The sequence below is a fragment of the Carassius auratus genome, unplaced genomic scaffold (assembly GCF_003368295.1).
Source record: "Carassius auratus strain Wakin unplaced genomic scaffold, ASM336829v1 scaf_tig00023751, whole genome shotgun sequence".
Lineage (NCBI taxonomy): Eukaryota > Metazoa > Chordata > Actinopteri > Cypriniformes > Cyprinidae > Carassius > Carassius auratus.
The window spans coordinates 375091-396941 of NW_020525296.1; the positions used below are offsets into that span (position 1 = coordinate 375091).

A 21851-nucleotide genomic window follows, 5' to 3' on the forward strand; every position below is an offset into this window, starting at 1 on the left:
TGATTGCACAGTACTATTTAAACTTAACTGAGCTGGATGATGACATCACTGAATTAAATGATGAACTGTCTTTAACTGAATACTGTTTTGTAATTTAGCCTTTAGGTTGTAAGGCCATTTCTCCCTTCCTATTAGGTTCCTCTCATGGTAGACTCAAGAAATACAAGTGGGCATGATTATCTAGAGTTCTGCACTTTACTTTATGACTGCTTTAATCTGGATAGCGAAGCTCCCCTCAGCTTGAGGGTTCTTCAATGAGACACACCACCTTCAGATCCACAGGCGCTAAGCTGAGTACCCTGCTACTCCTGAGCAGTCTCAGTCACATCAAGTACTGGCCCGCCATGGTTTTTGTGACCTTTTTAGTTAAGGTATTTCTAAAATCCATATTTATGATAAGTGCAACACACTTCTTCACTTCTTTAAAATCCATATTCATGGTAGGTGTGGACGTTAAACCTTTGTGCTCCTTTCTAAAATCCTTTATGGTAAGGGTGATGCAATGTTAGCCTCATCCCCATTCTCTGCGTTGGCTCAGGGCCTGGTTCTTACTTTGGGCCCCACTCTCCGTGTTTGTATCTTTTTTTATACATTTTTAAGCAGGGTGTTTGCTACTTAGTTCCCAGAGTATCATGTGATCCTCTGATAGCTCGTTTTAAGAGCAGAGGGTAGCCCACTGGGTAATAGGCCAAGATATGGGTTTAGGTCAGCCTTGAAACTCAGCCACCTGCCCTTAAGGGATCACATAGCATTGAGCGTTGCCCTGGGCTCAGGCTTCCTCAAGCCAGCCCCTCGAAAGGTAAGTTATTTGGTGCCTAACTCAGGCATTTGGTCATAGGGGATGATGTCACTGTCAGCCGTCAAAGCGTCCCAGGGGCAACTCCCTTAACTTGGTTGAGTTAATACTTAGTGTTCTCCTTAGTATTGGCACGCACTCCCTCAGCATATCAAAATAGGTATACAGTTCCCCAAAGTGACCTCTAGAGGATGCAGTTTGAATTTCCCTAGGAAGGGAACGTCTCAGGTTATATTGGTAACCATGGTTCCCTGAGAAGAGTACGAGACACTGCGTCCTCTAGACTCCACACCGTGCTGAGACATAAGCTTCAAATGAAGAAGCCGATGACATGTTCTCCCAGCGCCTTTTTATACTGTGGTCATGCCAGTAAAGTAACCATAGGTTGTTGCCGGCCATTTTTATTGTTGTGTTTAGATGTATGCTTCAGACCCCGGTCTTCCAGAAGGCATTTGCCCAAAGCGGCCTCTAGAGGACGCAGTGTCTCATTCCCTTCTCGGGGAACCATTGTTACATACGTAACATGAGACGTTTTGTTTCAGTGACCACATATTTTCCAACTTGTGTGTCTGTCATTACATATGTAGAGTACATCAGGGCTAAAGGTACACTGGGGTAAAAAGCACATTTGATGTAATTCTTCTTTACACTACTAGATGGCACAAAAATTAACTTCAGCACTTTCCTTAACAACCAGGAATGACTATACACATGGAAATTTGGCAGAAAGAAACACAAATTCTGGGCTACTGTGATCTAATATTAATTCATTTGTTGTGTTCTGTTTATATATATATATATATATATATATATATATATATATATACTGTTGTAGATTTATGTATCAAATGATAATAAATTAAATTGACTATATCATTTGTTTAAGATAATTAAAGCTTTTGGCGCCGATGGCCTTGTTCTTAATGTGCCGATGTATATACAGCACAACTGTGCTCACGGTGAACTGAGATTGATTCCCCTCTCGAGGTCCAAAGCTGGTCCTGCTCCCCTTACTCTATACAATACTCATCTGTCCACTGTCCCATCTAAATATAACTTGGTAAAAAATGCTGTTGTCCCTGCTGTTGGTGATATAGGTATAAGGTATAATAATTAACATGATGACACGGTTAGATTCAGATGATAAATACAATATACTGTACTGGGTTTCCTAACAGATAATCACTATATTTATAATGAAACCATCATATTTAAAAAATATGGTATAAATGTATGTATGTATGCATTTATGCAAGGTGTTTTGTTTTTCTTTGGCAATCTGAAACTTTTTAAGGAGCACAGATAAACACAGTTTTCTTAAGATGTGCCTTTAGCCTTGTTGTACCCTATTCACTTGGGCCTGTATTTTCAACAAACTTTTCTAAAGTAATAATTTTTGCTCATAAGAGGAAATGCACTACATATAGAAATAACACAATTGTTGACAGGTGACAATTTTTTATGCACAGCGGTGTACTCACTTTTGTTGTGTACTGCATGTGTTTGTTCTCAATTATCCTATAACTATGGGTTGAAATCCAACTGAAGCATGTTTCAGTTATTGTAACAGATCATGTTCTGATCTTAACTCATGTGTTTACTGTGACTGGAGATTGCACAATGATCAAAAGTGTTAACCTCTGTTATTTGAACCACACATTGAACTTTATCTGTTGATAAAATATGAATTTTGTTTTGTAGAAATTTGTGCAATAACAATTTGTGATATAACTTCATTTCAAAAGAAGTGAAGACTCAGTGGGCACTTAACATTCAGAATTAGCATATGGATTTTTAATTTACCCTAAAATGTCTTACATCGTTGTTCAGTTACATTACTCTTGAAAAGAATTTGGGATTACTGATCAGGATATAGATCAGAACTCAAAAACATCTAATCACAACCATTGTTTTATTTACATTGCGATTCTGATTCTAGTCAAGGTTACATTCTCTCCTTTCTTATTTTGTGGCAATACAGTTTACTATAATCCCCACGCTGCTTACTGTTGATTGTTCTAAATAGTTTCCTAGTATGCGATCTTCATGGTTTTCAACTTGTTTTATTAATGTTGTTTTAAAATAGAACTTTTAAAAAATGTTTATCATTTTGCTGGGCAATGTTGGTAATGGTTTTAAATGCAATATTTTGTCTTTTCCAGAGTCATTAAATACTATTTACAAATAATATCTTAAATTTAAATGTTTTCCTAATGATGAAAAACTATACATATATAAACAATGTAGTATTGTAAAAGTTCTGTAAATATTGTCTTAAATATTTCTATATTTTGTATCCTCAGATGCATTATTTGTATCATATTGTAGAGTGTAGAATTATACGGTGACTGCATGTGTATCCCCAGTTTATGTCTTGTATTTGAATTAAATAACTATTAACAAACAAACAATGCCTTTAATGAAGCTGCAGATTATTACAATCAAAGTGATCCATTAAAAAGCATATTTTATATTTATTTTCTGGACAAAATGTCAGAAATAGGATAAAACTTTTAAAATCTGAACTAAGGTTGTGTTTCTTTTAACATTGCTCCAGTTTTGGATAACCCTCTTCTTTGAATTTACACACAATTATTTGTAAAACATGTAGACAGATATACTATGGTAACACTTTATTTTATCACAAGTGCAACTAACATTTCACATGATGTCACATGATGTGTGTTTTAAACTCTACAACAAAACTTTAATATACAACAAATTCTGTATTTTTTAATCTGATGAGCACCAATATTTTAAGCTTGTTTCTCAACAAGGAACAGGTGTTGCAGTTATGTTTTGCAAGCAACAATAAGGCAGAAAATGTAAAATGCAGACATGTCTATTATATTCATATATTTCATATTCTTTAATTTTTGTTGACTTTTCCCACTGGTTTTGTGGGATGACAGATGCGTGGATCATTCTCTGTTTGCCAACAAAAGGAAAACAAAGGTGTAGTACAATTAATTCTATTGACTATGTATATGAAAATTGTTTAAAGAAACACTAATATAGCTAAAGGCGTGATAAAGTGGGGTGTTTAAGTTGAATGTATAGCGTGCATGAGAAGCTAATAAGTTGCTGAATTTAGCCATGTGTTTGCAATCTTCATTTGATGGAATGCAGTTGGGAGGTGGATGGAGTGTCTAGCTCTCTGGAATCATACTCATGGATGAACTGCTCCATGGCTTTGATGCAACGCATGCCAATGTCCCTCAGGTTCTCACGCAGAGACAGCTGAATTGGTTTCTCCAAGGATGGATCCTTGGCCACCAACATCTTCACAACCATGCCAAATGTATCACAGTCCTGCCGATATACCTGTGTGGATTAATGACAAGACACAAAACATAAAAAAAAAAATTATTAACAATAACATCAGAAATGCTACCAGATAAACCAAAACACTTCTATTGAAGCATGTAAGCACAAAAGAAGACAAATTTTGATAAAATGTAAAAGAAGAAAGAAGAAAAAGAAGACTACAAAGTAGTCTCCATTATGATTAAATGCACAATAAGGGAAAATGGACCTTACAGAATTTGAAACATTGTAATTGTATTATTTTTCTAAAAGCTGGAGATTGGAATATTTTGAAAAAAGCTGCTGCAGCTTACAATGAATTATCTGTCACTAATATGAAAAAAAGAAATATTCTCAGTGTCATACAAATATAGGAATATACAACTACTCCAAAAATAATGCAAAATTAAGTTTAATGGCTGATGAGAAAAACCAAAAATTTGAATTTAGTCCCTGCTTTATAGAACTATAGTTTGAAAATAGAAATTAAATGGTCTAATGTGGGAAAGTCATGGCCTAGTTTTTAGAGAGTTTGACTCCTAACCCTAAGGTTGTGGGTCCGAATGCCTCGACTGAGGAGCCCTTGAGCAAGGCACTGAACCCCCAACTGCTCCCCGGGTGCTGCAGCATTAATGATGCCCACTGTTCACGGTGTGTGTGTGTGTGTGTGTGTGTGTTAACTGCTGTGTGTGTGCATGGGTTAAATGTAGAGCACAAATTCTGAGTATGGGTCACCATACTTGGCTGTATGTCATGTCACTTTAATTCATGTAGGCTACATATACAAAAATATAGAACTATACTTTGTTATTATAAGCACCACGGGGAAAACTATGATGTGTGTGTGCTTGTTAATCAGGAGAGCAAACATTGTTAGTTTCAGGGGTTCAAGCACAAAGCCCACAAACCCTATTGTATTTGTACATTTATAAGAAAACCAAAAAGAGGCCAAAAAATGTACATTTGGTCACTGCTTTATGTACCAGTGCAGGAAAAGTTTCAGAAAATGTTATCAAAACAAAGTTTCATTGTTGGTCGCAACCGGATGCCAAAACGTTCAAAGTTGGCAGGGCCACTTTTACTAAAATGCCCATAACTCTTGAATGGAATGAGGTATTTTCACTAAACTCAAAACATATATGATCGAGCTCAATCTGAGGTCACAGCAAATAAATAAGTTTATAAATTGGGCAGCCTTTTTGTGCACCCCTGCATATATTAGATGTCTGTATTCTGAACAACTCTGTCTTTAGAGCCACTGCTGTCAAGCAAGCCTTTAGTTAAATATTTGACGTTATGGAAATATTCATAAAGTTATCTGAAACTAGTTTCTAGACGAGGATATTTTAAAGGGGTCATGGGAAACAAAATTCACTTTTACATGGTGTTTGAACATAAATATGAGTTGGCAGTGTGTTTACACATCCACCCTAAAATCCACTCAGTGTTTTTTTTTTGTTTGTTTGTTTAATCCCTAAAACTAATATCCCCTTTTTCAAATCAAAACATTCTCAGCTTCTTGTTTTTGTGATGTCACACAGACCAAGGCCACTCCCACGATTGTTGATTGACATGGCCGTCTTACATTAGACCCAGCCAGAGTGAGCTGCGAACAGTCAGAATGCCATTGTTTCCATGCCGGAGCAGATGTGGACAAGAATGACTCCTAAATGATTGAGGTGTTCTGTTGTTCTGTTTACTCCTATCATCTGACCCGCTGAAGACGGGTGAAGACGCAGTGGATTATTTTTGTATTTGCACCCCCATAAATGTGTCTATGTTTGCGCAAGTCATTTGAGATACAGCTTCACCTCCAGAAGAGGTGTTTTTTTTTATGAATCTTTGCAAAACGCCTTTCCTAATAATGTACTAGTTAGCACATTGTAAGCTTTTAAAATGAACACGCAACAAAACAGGTGGCTCTAAAAAGAGCTGATTGGGGTTTTTTTACACTACCATTGAGAAATTTTAATCAAACCATGTTATAGACTTTTTATTAAGACCTTAAAGAATCATATCAACTTGTGGACAATGAGCACAAATATAAACTGCCGTTCAAAAGTTTGGGATCAGTAAGACTTGTACCCCTGGTTTCACAGACGAGGCTTAAGACTAAAATGCATGTTTGAGCTGTGTCAACTGAAAATATATTGCTCTGATATATCTTAAAATATATCAGTGTCATTGTTCTGTGTCAAGATTTACACTTGTAATTTTTAAGTTGCTGAATTATATTAATTTAACTGAGGCCTAGTCCTGGCTTAAGCTAAGCCCCGTTTGTGAAACCAATAAATGACTAGATGATGTGGAGGTTGTACAAATAGTTTTAAGAATTTCATTTCTGATTTGAGAAATGCACCAAAGTGACTGAGAAAAACTGTAAAAGTGTGAGGGTACGCTTAGTTTTGTGTCAGAACTTTCACACTTTTGCCCTATTCGGACGGGACTAGTTTTACAGGGGGTCGTTGGAGAAATCAGTGTTTCACAGAAGTACTTGGTGATTTTAATCCCATCCAAATCTGCCACGTCTGTGTTTTTTTCACACAACCTCTGTGATAATTCCAGAGAAAATTACCTACTGTTTTTCATCAAACTCAGTGATCCTCTGAGAAAACGAATCCCGTCCGAAAGCGAATGTCTGTGATTCCCGGCGATATTTTATTTCACAACTTCCTTGTGTGTTTTGACCAACGTGAATTACCGTAGATGCTCTTACCGCGTGCTTTGATTTACATTTGCTTCCCAGCAAAGAAATAATAATAAAAAATACAAATGATTAAATTAAGAGCCAGATCATGTAAACCGTTAATAATGACTATTGTATTATCAGCATCGGGTAAAATTACTCTCGTTCATTTATGCACTTAGTTACATAATGTTTTAATTACAGATGTACCTTTTTGAAAATTAAACATGGATTTAACCTACTCCAAAAAAACAAAACCACAACATTAACATGGTTTTGCTATACTAGCCATTTAGTATTTATTTTCTAATAATACTAATGGCAATCAATCCGAATGACTATATGCAATATGTGACACCCAGATGCACAAAACAGACCCTTCCACTTCTGTAATAAACACGGAGATGTTAGTCCCGTCATCCTGTCCGAATACGGCTTTTGATTCATAAATTCACCCCGACTGTGTTTACAAAGCGACAGGGATTGAATCGTGGAATTCAGTCACAAATGGAACTTGCAGTATAAAGCAGAACGTCATGGAATTTGGCCATTTTTTTATGAATAAATCCAAAGTAGGGCTGTAAATTTAATCAAATCTCGATATGGATTAGTGTCTGAGAATATTAAAGGTCTTGTTCTACACGTCTCTGGGATAGAGCGCTCAATGTGTGCTCTACACACACACTGAAGCATGCGTGGTGTTTTCAGCTCTTCGCTATATTGACACATGATGTAGGCTACACGTGCACGTCAGTGCGCTATGAGAGGATTTCACCATTTCATTTGATAAAACTATTGTCATTAATTCTTATCGTATACACAGACAGACACTGCAATGTCTTTATGACAGCCTGTCAAAATAAAATTTCAGTATAACATGAAGAAATTTAAATCAAAATATAGCACAGTAGAGTATGCTATGCTTCAAGTAGGCCTAATAGCTAATAATAATTATTTATTTTAAAAAAACACAAACTCTGTCTACAACCCACCAAAATAAAAGTTAGGTCTAACTCAAAGAAATTATGTAAGAAATTGCACTGTAAAAAATAATGCTAAAAAGATCTACTAAAACCATTATTTTAAAGGAATATCACAAGTTTTCAAAGAAGTTTTAAATGTAAGCTTGCCAAAACCATAACTCCATATTTTTCAAAAACAATTTCTAAAAGTACATTTGTATTTGTGCCTTTAATGTATGTTTGTTTACTATTATTGTCAGCTAATAAAACCTATGCCTCAGGGACCATATACATATAACATCTAAGGCTAAATGTAGCTCTTGACTGGTTGAGTTAGATGGTGATTAACACTAAACAGTAGAAAATCAGTTTCAGAGTCTCCCCAGCTGGAAATGTCACTGGCTGTTAAAGTCTTGTGTTTCTTATAATAAATTGACATATTGGTAACACTTAATCTTTCATAATGTTATCAATTACATGTCGTTGCATACTGTATGCATTATTGAGTGTGGTGGTGCTTATGGGGTAATTCTCTGGGACAGGTGAGAATGAGGTGGGGGGGATCACAGTATACACACTACAAAAAACATTTTATAATCTGACATTGGTGTACATTTTATTTATATTTCTTATACAGTCAGTCATCTGCCACTCATCACCTGTGTCTTAACCTTAATGTCTTTCCTGTGATAATGATCCTTACTTGTATCACACTTCTGTCTCCTATTAAGTGAGATCATATTGTATGGTCACTTATTCCTTATATGTCTCAAATGCAAGACATTAGGCTTGTTTGAGATGAACAAAATCTGTGCAGAACCGATCACCGGTGATCAGCGCGAGATGCATGCCGGTTAGAAAAGTGTCCGAGTTACGTGCTCCTTGCTCTGATGTCATGCTGACGTGTGGCCAAAAACTCTGGCGACGGCGAGGCGGCTGTGTCGGATTGAGCAGTTGAGCACAGTTGCTCTCCACTGACTGCGCTGATCAAAAGCATGATGGGAAACGAATGACTGTCAAACAGGTTCATACTCATTGGCGGAGAATGTCAACTGATAATTTTTTTCAAAAAACATGAACGCGATCTCCTCCATTGCTGACGTTTGCAAATGACAAAATAGCGAGATTCAGGAAGTGTCCGACTTTAAAAGTCTTTTTTGATCCCTCCCCTTTATTGCAGCCACCTACTCTCACCTACATTTCAGGTGAGGCATGGCGCATCTCAAACAAGCCTATTGATTGCATGAGATTAAAGGGGGGGTGAAATGCTATTTCATGCATACTGAGTTTTTTTACACTGTTAAAGAGTTGGATTCCCATGCTAAACATGGACAAAGTTTCAAAAATTAAGTTGTACGTTTGAAGTAGTATTTTTGTTCCCAAAATACTCCTTACTGGTTTGTCGAAAGTTTCAGAAAGTTTTTTTTCGAGTATGGCTCTGTGTGACGTTAGATGGAGTTTATTTTTACAGAGCATCAACGGAGTTGTGCAAGTGTTTTTGTTTGTTCCCTGCATTTCGAAGATGTTTGTTTTACAAACAAGGCCCAGTTTGACGACGGATTTGCGTATCGTTTATTTCTTAAGGATGATGCAATCCCAACGAAAAAGGGTCACGATCGTGTGTTGGAACCGCATGCGGTGAGTAAAACTGCTTCAAATATCTCTGTCTCCTTGTTAGTGCGTCCGCCTCCCATCGGAGACCCGGGTTCGAGCCCCGCTCTGAGCGAATCGTTGCTGCTGCTGCTCTCGTTCAGTTTCAGCCTCGGGATCTGATTCTGGATCATAAATAAATGGCTGAATCTGACTGTAAGCCATGGTTTGTTTTGGATGATGGTTTTTCCCCCCTCACGGTAATGTCACAGCTTCCACATGCTCTCAACGCAAAAGCCTATCCGCGCTCGTGATTCTTTAGCTCCGCCCACACTTCACGCCTCCAGCCGGCCGTGTTTTTCCGGGAAAAATCGGTACAGACTATCTTTCTCTTATGAATATAATAAAACTAAAGACTTTTTGGAGTTATGAAGGATGCAGTACTATTCTATAGGTACTCAAGATTAACAGGATAGAGTGAAAACGAGCATTTCACCCCCCCCTTTAAGTTTGTAAATGGCAGCCTGTGCCCTTAGTAGTGTGTACATATACTATTTTTCATCAAACTGTGATGACTGTGACTAAATTCAGTATAAACGTCTTCTAAATGTTGCCACCCCTGCCCCCTTCTCACCACCCCATCAATGTTTTTCTAGATCTGCCCGTCTGTGCTTGGAGAACCAGAGCTTGATCAGCTCGACCTTCTGCCTGATTTGGTTGACCTCTCTAGTCTTGTACCCTGTTGGAGATTTTCTAACAACATACAAAAACATAGTGAATGTAATGGTACTTCAGATGTTTTCTGTGAATCAGCTTGGACTGGAGGGCTGTACAGCTAACAAGATCATCACTGGTTTGGCATTCCCCACATTTTCAGTATTTAGATTTTCTAAATGTTTCCCTCTGGCTTTCGAAGTTCTTTCTGAAATGGGTTGTTTATGCATTATTTGCATTTAATAATTTTCAGTTGTTCTTTTATTAATCTTATATTCCATCTCTTCTGTGTCACTACTGTGACAACTTGACACTTGTATTTGAAGATTTATGCAAGCAAGCAAAAAATAATTAATTAATGAATAAGGGGCCGTTCACAGATCACGACTAAAAACGTGTGTAAAATGTTAGGCACGCCGCTTTCTCCTTCTTTCCAAAGCGCTCGGGCAGAAGCGCTCCTGAGGTGTCTGCCGTTGCTAAGCAACAATGACGTGCTCTCTCCATGTAGAAGCGGGAATTTCAGCAAATGATAAATGGATTTGCAGCACAAAAAAATCGCTTTCAGTGGCTCTGCTACAAAATTGATTTCAAAGTGGCAATCCATATACAGCACGATCAGCTTTTCCTTCATCGTGGCTGAGCTTTCAACGATGTTTCGTGAATGGATGAAGCTGAATGTTTAGTTCTTGTCACATGACCTGCGGTGCGCATGCGGCATTCTGTAAAGTTGAGATGTTTTTAACTCGATGCGGTGTGGACGCGCCTGGAAAAAATTAGCACGTAGCCCCGTGTGCGCATCACGACCGCGTCGCTTACATTTACATTTACATTTACATTTACATTTATTCATTTTGCAGATGCTTTTATCCTAAGCGACTTACAGATGAAGACAGATAGAATAAAAAAGAATAGAGCAAGCTAGTTAGAGGTCTTTACACATACACACATATACAAAAATAGAATATAAAAAGATTAGAAGAGTAGTTAGATTTTTTAAGAATAGAATTAGAATATTGAGTGATACAGTTAGAGGGTCAAATAAAGATGGAAGAGATGTGTTTTAAGCCGATTCTTGAAGATGGCTAAGGACTCAGCTGCTCGGATTGAGTTGGGAAGTTCATTCCACCAGGAGGGAACATTTAATTTAAAAGTGGTTTTGTGTTTCTTTGGGATGGCACAATCAAGAGATGCTCACTTGCAGAACGCAAGCTTCTAAAGGGCACATAAGTCTGAAGTAACAAATTTAGGTAAATGGGTGCAGAGCCAGTGGTAGTTTTGTAGGCAGACATCAATGCCTTGAATTATGCGAGCAGCTATTGGAAGCCAGTGCAAATTGATAAACAGAGGTGTGATGTGTATTCTTTTTGGCTCATTAAAAATTATTCTTGCTGCTGCGTTCTGAATTAATTGTAAAGGTTTGATAGAATTGGCTGGAAGACCTGTCAAGAGGGCATTGCAATAGTCAAGCCTGGACAGAACAAGAGCTTGTACAAGGAGTTGTGCAGCATGTTCCGAAAGAAAGGGCTTGATCTTCTTGATGTTGAATAAAGCAAATCTGCAGGATCGGACAGTTTTAGCAATGTGGTCTGAGAAAGTCAGCTGATCATCAATCATAACTCCAAGGCTTCTAATTGTTTTTGAAGGAGTTATGGTTGAAGTGCCTAACTTGATAGTGAAATTGTGATGGAATGATGGGTTTGCTGGAATCACAAGCAGTTCTGGCTTGGCAAGGTTGAGTTGAAGGTGATGGTCCATCATCCAGCAAGAAATGTCTAGAAATATTAGACAAGCTGAGATGCGAATAGCTACCGTCGGATCATCAGGATTGAATGAGAGGTAGAGTTGAGTGTCATCAGCATAGCAGTGGTATGAAAAGCCATGTTTCTGAATGACAGAACCTAATGATGCCATGTAGACAGAGAAGAGGTCCAAGATCTGAGCCCTGAGGCACCCCAGTAGTTAGATGTTGAGACTTGGACACCTCAGCTCTCCAAGATACTTTGAAGGACCTGTCTGATAGGTAAGACTCAAACCATTGAAGTGTGGTTCCTGAGATGCCATTTGCCAGTAGGGTTGATAGGAGGATCTGGTGATTAACCGTGTCAAAAGCAGTGGACAGATCAAACAGGATAAGTACTGAAGATTTGGACTCCGCTCTTGCCAGTCTTAGAGCTTCAACAACTGAGAGCAAGGGCGTCTCAGTTGAATGTCCACTTCTGAAGCCAGATTGGTTGCTGTCAAGGAGATTGTTGTGTGTGAGAAATGTAGAGACTTGTTTGAACACAGCTCTTTCAAGTGTTTTTGCAATGAAAGGTAGAAGATAAACTGGTCTGTAGTTCTCTAAAAGAGATGAGAAAACACCAGTGTGGAGGGAAGTGCTGATGATGTGAGTAAGTGCAGGTATAACTGCAGGAGAAATGGCTTGAAGAAGATGAGATGGAATAAGATCAAACGGGCAAGTAGTAGGGTGATTAGAAAGAATGAGTTTTGAGACTTCTGCCTCAGAGAGTGAAGAGAAGGATGTAAATGAGTGTAAGTTTGCTGGTGATATGAGCTTGAATGATTGTGGTCTAGAAAAATGTGCACTAATGTGTTTAATTTTATTAATGAAAAACGTTGCAAAGTCGTCAGCTATTAGAGATGAAGCAGGAGGGGGAGTAGGAGGACAAAGAAGTGAGGTAAATGTTTTAAAAAGCATGCAAGAGTTAGATGAATTGTTCATTTTGTTATGGTAGTATGTCTTTTTAGCAGAGGAGACATTAGCAGAGAAATAAGATAGGAGTGACTGATACACAATAAGGTCAGTAGTTTTCTAGTTTTCAGTTTTTACAGGACTGACGGCAGGCTCTTCAACCTTAACAGGTTCAAAGCCAAGAGCAAAGTCAGATATGCCACCCTCATAGAGCTGCAATACACCGATGATAACGCTATTGCAGCACACTCTCCTGAAGACCTCCAGGACATCCTAAATGCCTTTGCCAAGGCATACAGAGCCCTGGGTTTGGTCTTGAACATCAAGAAAACTCAGGTTCTGTATCAACCACCACCCAACCAGCCATCACTCCAGCCTATCATCAAAGTGGATAACACCACTCTGGAAAGCATGGATCACTTCCCCTACCTTGGCAGCATTCTCTCTTCCAAAGCTGATATAGACTGTGAAGTTAACCATCGCCTAAGCTGTGCCAGCGGAGCCTATGCCAAACTCAGGACAAGAGTCTTTGATGACCGAGACCTGACGGCTCAAACCAAGGTCCTGGTTTACAGAGCTGCAATTCTCCCAACTCTGCTGTATGAAGCAGAATCTTGGACCACCTACAGCAGACACCTGAGAGCACTGGAACGATTCCATCAGAGAGCCTTAAGAAAAATCCTGAGGATCAACTGGTAAGACAGACGTACAAACTCCAGTATTGTGGAGGAAACGAATATGCCCAGCATCACTACCACCATAATGCAGCACCAACTCCGATGGACAGGACATGTTATCCGCATGCTCAACAACCGTCTCCCTAAGCAGATTGTGTACTCCCAGCTTAAAGAAGGACAGCGAGCCCCTGGTGGGCCAAAGAAACGCTTTAAGGACAATATCAAGACCAGCCTGAAAAAGTTTAACATCACGTCCTGTGACTGGGAGAATCTCGCGCTAAACAGGGACTACTGGAGAAAAGCAGTGCAGGAAGGGGCAACACACCACGAAACAGAACTCCGCCGTGCCGCAGATGCAAAGCGGCAACACCGCAAGGACAAACAGAGAAAGGCTCCACCACCACACATCACCTCAACCTTCCAATGCCCACATTGCACCAGAATCTGTGGATCACAGATCGGCCTCTACAGCCACCTGAGGATCCACAAATAAGGCGACCCAACGGAGAGGACAGTCATACTCGTTTCGAGTGACCGCCAAAGAAGAAGAAGGTCAGTAGTATTTTTGGACTTGCGCCACACCCTTTCAGAAGCTCTAAGCTTAGAACGGTGTTCGCGTAGAACATCAGATAACCAAGGGGCAGAAGGGGTGTTACGAGCTGGCCTGGAAGATAAGGGGCAAATAGTGTCTAAACAAGATGTAAGAGTGGAGCAGAAAGTATCAGTAGCACTGTTCACGTCCAAAGATGCAAACAGTTTAGGGGAAGGAAGTGAAGATGAAACCATTGCAGATAGCCAGGAGGGTGAAAGTGTGCGTAGGTTACGTCGAAAGATGACATGTGGAGGGGTAAGTGATGTGTCAGGGACCATGTTGAGGTTAAGAGTGAGGAGGAAGTGATACGACGTGTGCAGTGGAGTAACTAGTACAAGATCAGTAGAGCAGTGTCATGTATAATCCAGTTGGTTGCCTGATGTGTGAGTTGCAGTAGTTGACACACGGTTGAGATCAAAAGAGGCAAGCAGAGAGTGGAAATCAGCAAACAGAGGTTTATCTAAATGGATGTTGAAATCTCCAAGCATATCTAGGGGAGTACTATCCTCAGAAAAGGTTGCGAGCAACACATCTAATTCATCCAAAAAGTTACCCAGTGGTCCTGGGGGTCGATAGACAACTACAAAATGTATTTTAAAAGGGTAGGTAACAGTAACTCAATGAGATTCAAAGGAGCTGTTGATACCCAAAGATGGTAAAGGATTAAATTTTCAATCATTAGAGATGAGCAGACCAGTACCTCCACCTCTTCCAGTCAAACCGGGGAAGTGGGAAAATGAGAAATTATTGGAGAGTGCTGCAGGTGTAACAGTGTCCTCTGGTTTGATCCAGGTCTCTGTTAAGGCCATGAGATGAAGCTATGAATGACTAATAATAGAAGTAATGAAATCGGCTTTGTTTACAGCAGACTGGCAATTCCAGAGACCAATAGAAAAAGAAAGTAGTGTATTAGCAGACATAGGCAAAGTGTGTAGGTTGTTAAGATTGCGCTGTATACATTGTTTGATGCATGGTTTACGAGTGGTAATGATAGTAGTGATCTGGAAACACATAGTGAGAATTGGTTATAAACAAAAACTGAAACAGAAATTAAACAAGAAGAAGGAAAAAGAGATTAATCAAAACAATACTTATATCCCCTGTTGGTGTCCTTGCCCGGTGGAGTCGCACGGTAGAGTCGATGGTTTTCGGTCTTCACACGAGGAGGGTTTAACTGGAGGGCTGCCGCAGTATACTAATCTTTTTTAAACCTTTTTAAAGATTTTTATTTAAAAAATATATATATTTTTTACTCCTTGTTACAAGTATGGAAGAACCATCACTTCTACCACAAAAGACTGCTTTTTAAGTTATCTTCCTGATGTATCCAAATTCCTTAGCATATCCAAAACCTCAGAACAACTTGATGATGTAACAGAAACTATGGACTCTCTCTTTTTCTATTACTTTAAATACAGTTGCTCCTCAAAGCTTAAAGAAGGTTAAGGAAAACAGTTTGACACCATGGTATAATGAGCATACTGGCACCCTAAAGAGAGCAGCCCGAATAATGGAGCGCAGCTGGAGGAAAACAAAACTAGAGGTATTTCGTATTGCTTGGCAGGAAAGTAACCTATCCTACAGAAAAGCATTAAAAACTGCTAGATCTGATTACTTTTCTTCTCTTTTAGAAGAAAACAAACATAACCCCAGGTATTTATTCAACACAGTGGCTAAATTAATGAAAAATAAAACCTCAACAAGTGTTGACATTTCACAAAACCACAGCAGTAATGACTTTATGAACCACTTTACTTCTAAAATCAATACTATTAGAGATAAAATTGCAACCATTCAGCCATCAGCTACAGTATTGCATCAGACAGTGCACTATAGACCCCCTGAGGAACAGTTCCACTTTTTCTCTACTATAGGAGAGGAAGAATTGTATAAACTTGTTAAATCATCTAAACCAACAACATGTATGTTAGACCCTATACCATCTAAGCTCCTGAAAGAAGTGCTTCCAGAAGTCATAGATCCTCTTCTGACTATTATTAATTGCTCATTGTCATTAGGATATGTACCCAAAACCTTCAGACTGGCTGTTATTAAGCCTCTCATTAAAAAACCACAACTTGACCCCAAAGAACTAGTTAATTATAGACCAATCTCAAATCTCTCTTTTCTGTCCAAGATACTAGAAAAGGTGGTATCCTCACAATTATATTCATTCTTAGAGAAAAATGGTATATGTGAGGATTTCCAGTCAGGATTTAGACCTTATCATAGTACTGAGACTGCTCTCCTTAGAGTTACAAATGATCTGCTCTTATCATCTGATCGTGGGTATATCTCTCTATTAGTTTTATTGGATCTTAGTGCTGCGTTTGACACAATTGACCACAACATTCTTTTGCATAGACTTGAACACTTTGTTGGCATTAATGGAAGTGCATTAGCATGGTTTAAATCGTACTTATATGACCGCCATCAGTGTCACGGAAAAGAAGATTGGATGCAAGTGCAATTTAATATCTCTTTAATGAGCGTATATCACAGAAGAGTCAGATTTGCAGGAGACCACAAGACAAACTAGCAGCAGGAGAGATGGCAACACAGGGACCTTCCCAGTCCACCAAGTACTGGAATCCACGTCCCCTCCGCCTCGACTCCAGAATACGGTTAACCAAATAAGTGGGTTCCCCGTCTACGAGTAGCCGTGGTGGAGGAACCGGGACCGGCGGATTAAGTGGTGAGTGAAAAATTGGTTTAATTTTGGAAACATGAAAGGCAGGATGAATCCTCCTGTACGCTGGAGGCAATTTGAGGCGGACTGCCACCGGACTAATGATATTGGTGACAGTAAACGGGCCAATGAATTTGGGAGCAAGTTTATTAGCAACGGAGCGGAGCGGAATATTCTTAGTAGAAAGCCCCACTTTTTTGACCGACGACGTATTCGGGTGGCTTTGACCGGTGGCGATCGGTCTTAGCCTTGGTGCGCACCCTCACCTGCAAGAGAGTCTCACGGGCTCTGTTCCAGGTGTGGCGGCACCTCTGGACAAAGGCGTGGGCAGAGGGGACCTCGACTTCGGATTCCAGACTGGGAAAAACTGGTGGCTGGTAACCTAAGCTAGATTCTAATGGGGAGAGGCCCGTAGAAGACACTGGTAATGAATTATGTGCATACTCAATCATAGAGAGTTGTTGGCTCCAGGAGGAAGGATTCTTGGACGCCAAACATCGCAACATGCGTTCTAAATCCTGGTTGGCTCTCTCGGTCTGACCATTGGTCTGGGGATGGAACCCAGAGGAAAGACTAACCGTTGCCCCCAGCAATTTACAGAACTCCTGCCAGAATTTGGACACAAACTGGGGCCCCCTGTCAGAAACCACATCCACCGGGAGGCCATGTATCCGGAAGATGTGGTCAATGACAGCGACCGCGGTTTCCTTGGCAGAAGGTAATTTGGCCAAGGGTATGAAATGGGTCGCCTTCGAGAACCGGTCCACAACGGTCAAAACAACCGTATATCAAGCAAAACAACTCTGTTACCAATATCATAATTACTTTCCGCGGGAGATAAACCATGAGAGTAAAACGCGCAATGGTGCATCTTGTTATCTGAGGGAGACCGCTGGGAAAGAACTGCTCCTACCCCCACCTCTGACGCATCGACCTCCACCACGAACTGACGTGAAGAATCAGGGGCAATCAGAATGGGAGCCGAAACGAAGCGACTCTTCAGTTTAGCAAATGCAGCTTCGGCTGCATCGGACCACCTGAAAGCCGTTCTGGGAGAGGTCAAGGCAGTCAGAGGCGTGGCTAGTTGGCTGAAATTGCGAATAAAACGCCGGTATAAATTGGCGAACCCCAGAAACCGCTGTAGGGCCTTACGGGAATCTGGACTTGGCCAATCCACCACAGCCTTGACCTTGTCAGGATCCATGCGAATTCCCTCAGACGAGACAATGTACCCTAGGAAGGAAACAGATTGTGCATGAAATTCGCATTTCTCCACCTTGACAAAAAGACCATTCTCTAACAGCCGCTGAAGCACTCGTCTGACGTGTTGAACATGTTCCTGGAGAGACTAAGAAAATATCAATATGTCATCCAGGTAGACATATATGAACTGATCAACCATGTCTCTCAACACATCATTAACGAGTGCCTGGAAGACCGCAGGGGAGTTGGAAAGCCCGAAGGGCATAACCAAGTATTCAAAGTGCCCTCTGGGGGTGTTAAAAGTGGTCTTCCACTCATCTCCCTCCCTGATGCGGACCAAATGATAAGCATTACGCAAGTCCAATTTAGTGAAGACGGATGCTCCTTGCAACCTCTCGAAAGCCGAAGACATCAACGGCAAAGGATAGGTATTCTTAACCGTGATGTTGTTCAGCCCCCGGTAATCAATACAAGGTCGCAAGGAACCATCCTTCTTCCCCACAAAAAAGAACCCCGCCCCTGCTGGAGAAGAGGAAGGGCGAATGATCTTGGCTGCCAGAGAATCAGAAATGTATTTCTCCATGGCCTCCCTCTCTGGAGCAGACAGAGAGTATAATTTGCCCTTAGGCGGAGACTTACCCGGCACTAGGTCTATAGCACAATCGTAGGGACGATGTGGAGGAAGAGAAGCAGCCCGGGACTTACTGAACACCTCCTTCAGGTCAAGATACTCCATGGGCACGTTAGAAAGATCAACAGTCTCATCCTGCAAAACAGAGACAGACACCGTGGGACAAGCAGACAACAGACAAGACTTATGACAATTTGTGCTCCACTCAGTGACAGTACCCAGAATCCAGTTAATGCGAGGATTGTGCTTCCTGAGCCAGGGATGACCCAGGACGATGTGAGCATGAGGTGAGTCCATAAGGAGGAACTGAGTCTCTTCGGAGTGGTTACCAGAGGTGATGAGTGTGATGGAATCCGTGATGTGCGAGAGACAAGGTAGTGACTGTCCATTGAGTGCGCTGACGGAGATGGGGTGCTCGAGGGACTTATATCCATGAAATTGCCCTCAGCCCCGGAATCCAAAAGTGCACTGTAGGTGACGTCGTTGGTGGCCCATCTCAGTCTTACCGGAAGGAGGGTAGATGGTGAGGACTTCTCGGCAGAGATCCCACCCGATAGTAGCCTCGAGTTTACTATCGAGCCTGGTCTTTTACCGGGCAGTTTCTAACGAGATGACCAGATGTTCCACAGTAGAGACAAAGTCCAAGGGACCTCCGCCGTTCCATCTCCTCCCGGGAAAGCCGCGCTCTCCCCACCTGCATGGGTCAGGATCGGACGGTGGACTGACCACATCCACCGGATTGTTCTCCAGCTTCCTCCATCGCCTCCACTCGCCGAAGGCGTGAATCGACGTGTAGTGCCAGCTCTAACAGGCCTAAAAAGTCTCAGGTAAATCCAGGGTGTAGATCTCATGGTGGATGCAATCAGCCAGCCCATGCAGGAAGACGTCCCACTGCGCCTCCTCGTTCCAACGGCACTCCGCCGCGAGGGTGCAGAACTCGATGGTATAATCTGCGACCGTGCGGTTGCCTTGCTTGAGTGCGGTGAGTCTTGGGGCGGCCTCCTTGCCCGCCACCGCACGGTCGAACACCCTTCTCATCTCAGCAGCGAGTGGCGTGAACGAGGAGCAGCAAGGATCCCGGTTCTCCCAAACCGCCGTTCCCCACAGCGCCGCCTTCCCCATGAGAAGCGTGAGTACGAATGCCACTTTGGACTCCTCTCCCTCGAACGTACGGGGCTGTAAAGTGAAGTGGAGAGAACACTTGTTGAGGAATGCTCTACAAAAGTCAGACTCACCAGAATAAGTCTGTGGCACGGGGAGGCGGGGTTCCGAGACGTCCTGCAGTTCTGAAGGCGGTGGGGAAACAGTCGGCGGGGCATGCGCAGTGGGAGCGCGAAGTTGTTGCATCTGTTGGGAGAGCTCGGACACCTGTGTTACCAGCGCCTGGACGGCGCGTCCGGTGGAAGAGATGCTCTCCTGCTGCTGATCTATACGAGTTATACTGTGGTTAATGAACTCGGTGAAAGCCACTGAACTCGCTGCATCCATGATAGTGGTCAGATCGTTCTGTCACGGAAAAGAAGACTGGATGCAAGTGCAAGTTAATATCTCTTTAATGAGCGTATATCACAGAAGAGTCAGATTTGCAGGAGACGACAAGACAAACTAGCAGCAGGAGAGATGGCAACACAGGGACCTTGATGGAGGTTGGTGCTCATGGTGAGAGAAGTCCGTGAAGTGCCCGTGGCTGAAGTGATGAACGATGTAATCCACAACGAATATCCAAGGAACAAACAGGCAACAGGAAACTGCGACGAGGGATCCAGAGCAGGAACAACTACAGAGGGAAGTCGTGGCCTAATGGTTAGAGGGTTGGACTCCCAATCGAAGGGTTGTGAGTTCTAGTCTCGGGCTGGACGGAATTGTGGGTGGGGGTAGTGCATGAACAGCTCTCTCTCCACCTTCAATACCACGACTTTGGTGCCCTTGAGCAAGGCATCGAACCCCCAACTGCTTCCCGGGCGCCGCAGCATAAATGGCTGCCCACTGCTCCGGGTGTGTGCTCACAGTGTGTGTGTGTGTTCACTGCTCTGTGTGTGTGCATTTCGGATGGGTTAAATGCAGAGCACAAATTCTGAGTATGGGTCACCATACTTGGCTGAATGTCACTTCACTTTCACTTCACTTTCACTTTCACGGGGAACAACACAACACCAGGACTCCAAACAACGATCTGACAAACATGAGACGAAAAACAAGGCATTAATATAGGCCAGATGGAATGAGCCGCAGCTGCCGCTGATCAGTAATCAGAACAATCAGGTGATACACCCCGCAACCTACACACAGACAACAAGGTGACACTATGTATCAATGAACCGTGACAATCAGTTCGTAGCAGTGAATGAAGATGTATCATATCGATCACAAGTGCAGTATGGAGTACTTCAAGGCTCAGTACTAGGGCCGCTACTCTTCATGCTTTATATGTTACCCTTGGGAGATATCAACAGGAAACATGGTGTTAGCTTTTTACTGCTGATGTTATGCTGATGATACTCAGCTCTATATTTCTTTGCGGCCCGGTGAAACACACCAATTTTAAAAACTAATGAAATGCATAGTCGATATTAAAAACTGGATGTCGAGTAATTTCTTACTGCTAAATTCTGAAAAAAACTGAGGTGTTAATTATAGGACCTAAAAACTCTGCTTATAATAACCTAGAACACTTTCTAAGACTTGATGGTTGCTCTGTCAATTCTTAGTCATCAGTTAGGAACCTAGGTGTGCTATTTGATCGCGATCTTTCCTTAGAAAGCCACATTTCTGGCATTTATAAAACTGCATTTTTCCACCTGAAAATTATATCTAAATTACGGCCTATGCTCTCAATGTCGAATGCAGAAATGCTGATCCATGCATTTATGACTTCAAGGTTAGATTATTGTAATGCTTTATTGGGTGGTTGTTCTGCACGCTTAGTAAACAAACTACAGCTAGTCCAAAATGCAGCAGCAAGAGTTCTTACTAGAACCAGGAAGTATGACCAAATTAGCCCGGTCGTGTCAACACTGCACTGGCTCCCTATCAAACATCGTATATATTTTAAAATATTACTTATTACTTATAAAGCCCTGAACGGTTTAGCACAGCAGTATTTGAATGAGCTCCTTTTACATTATAATCCTCTACGTCCGCAATGTTCTCAAAGGTATTCTAGGTACGTTCTACCTAGAATATCAAAATCAACTGCGGGCGGCAGATCCTTTTCCTATTTGGTGCCTAAACTCTGGAATAACCTACCTAACATTGTTCGGGGAGGCAGACACACTCTTGCAATTTAAATCTAGATTAAAGACCCATCTCTTTA

General features: G+C 41.4%; 1 protein-coding gene across 1 annotated transcript in view; it reads right to left on the reverse strand.

The window, feature by feature from the left end:
* Positions 1 to 3414: 3414 nt before the first annotated feature.
* Positions 3415 to 21851, reverse strand: part of LOC113078007 (uncharacterized) — a 77130-nt gene continuing 58693 nt past the window's right edge. Inside the window, exon 6 of the mRNA XM_026250282.1 lies at positions 3415 to 4120. Coding sequence (XP_026106067.1) covers positions 3908 to 4120 — 213 coding nt within the window. The 3' untranslated portion in view covers positions 3415 to 3907. The remainder of the gene's footprint in view (positions 4121 to 21851) is intronic.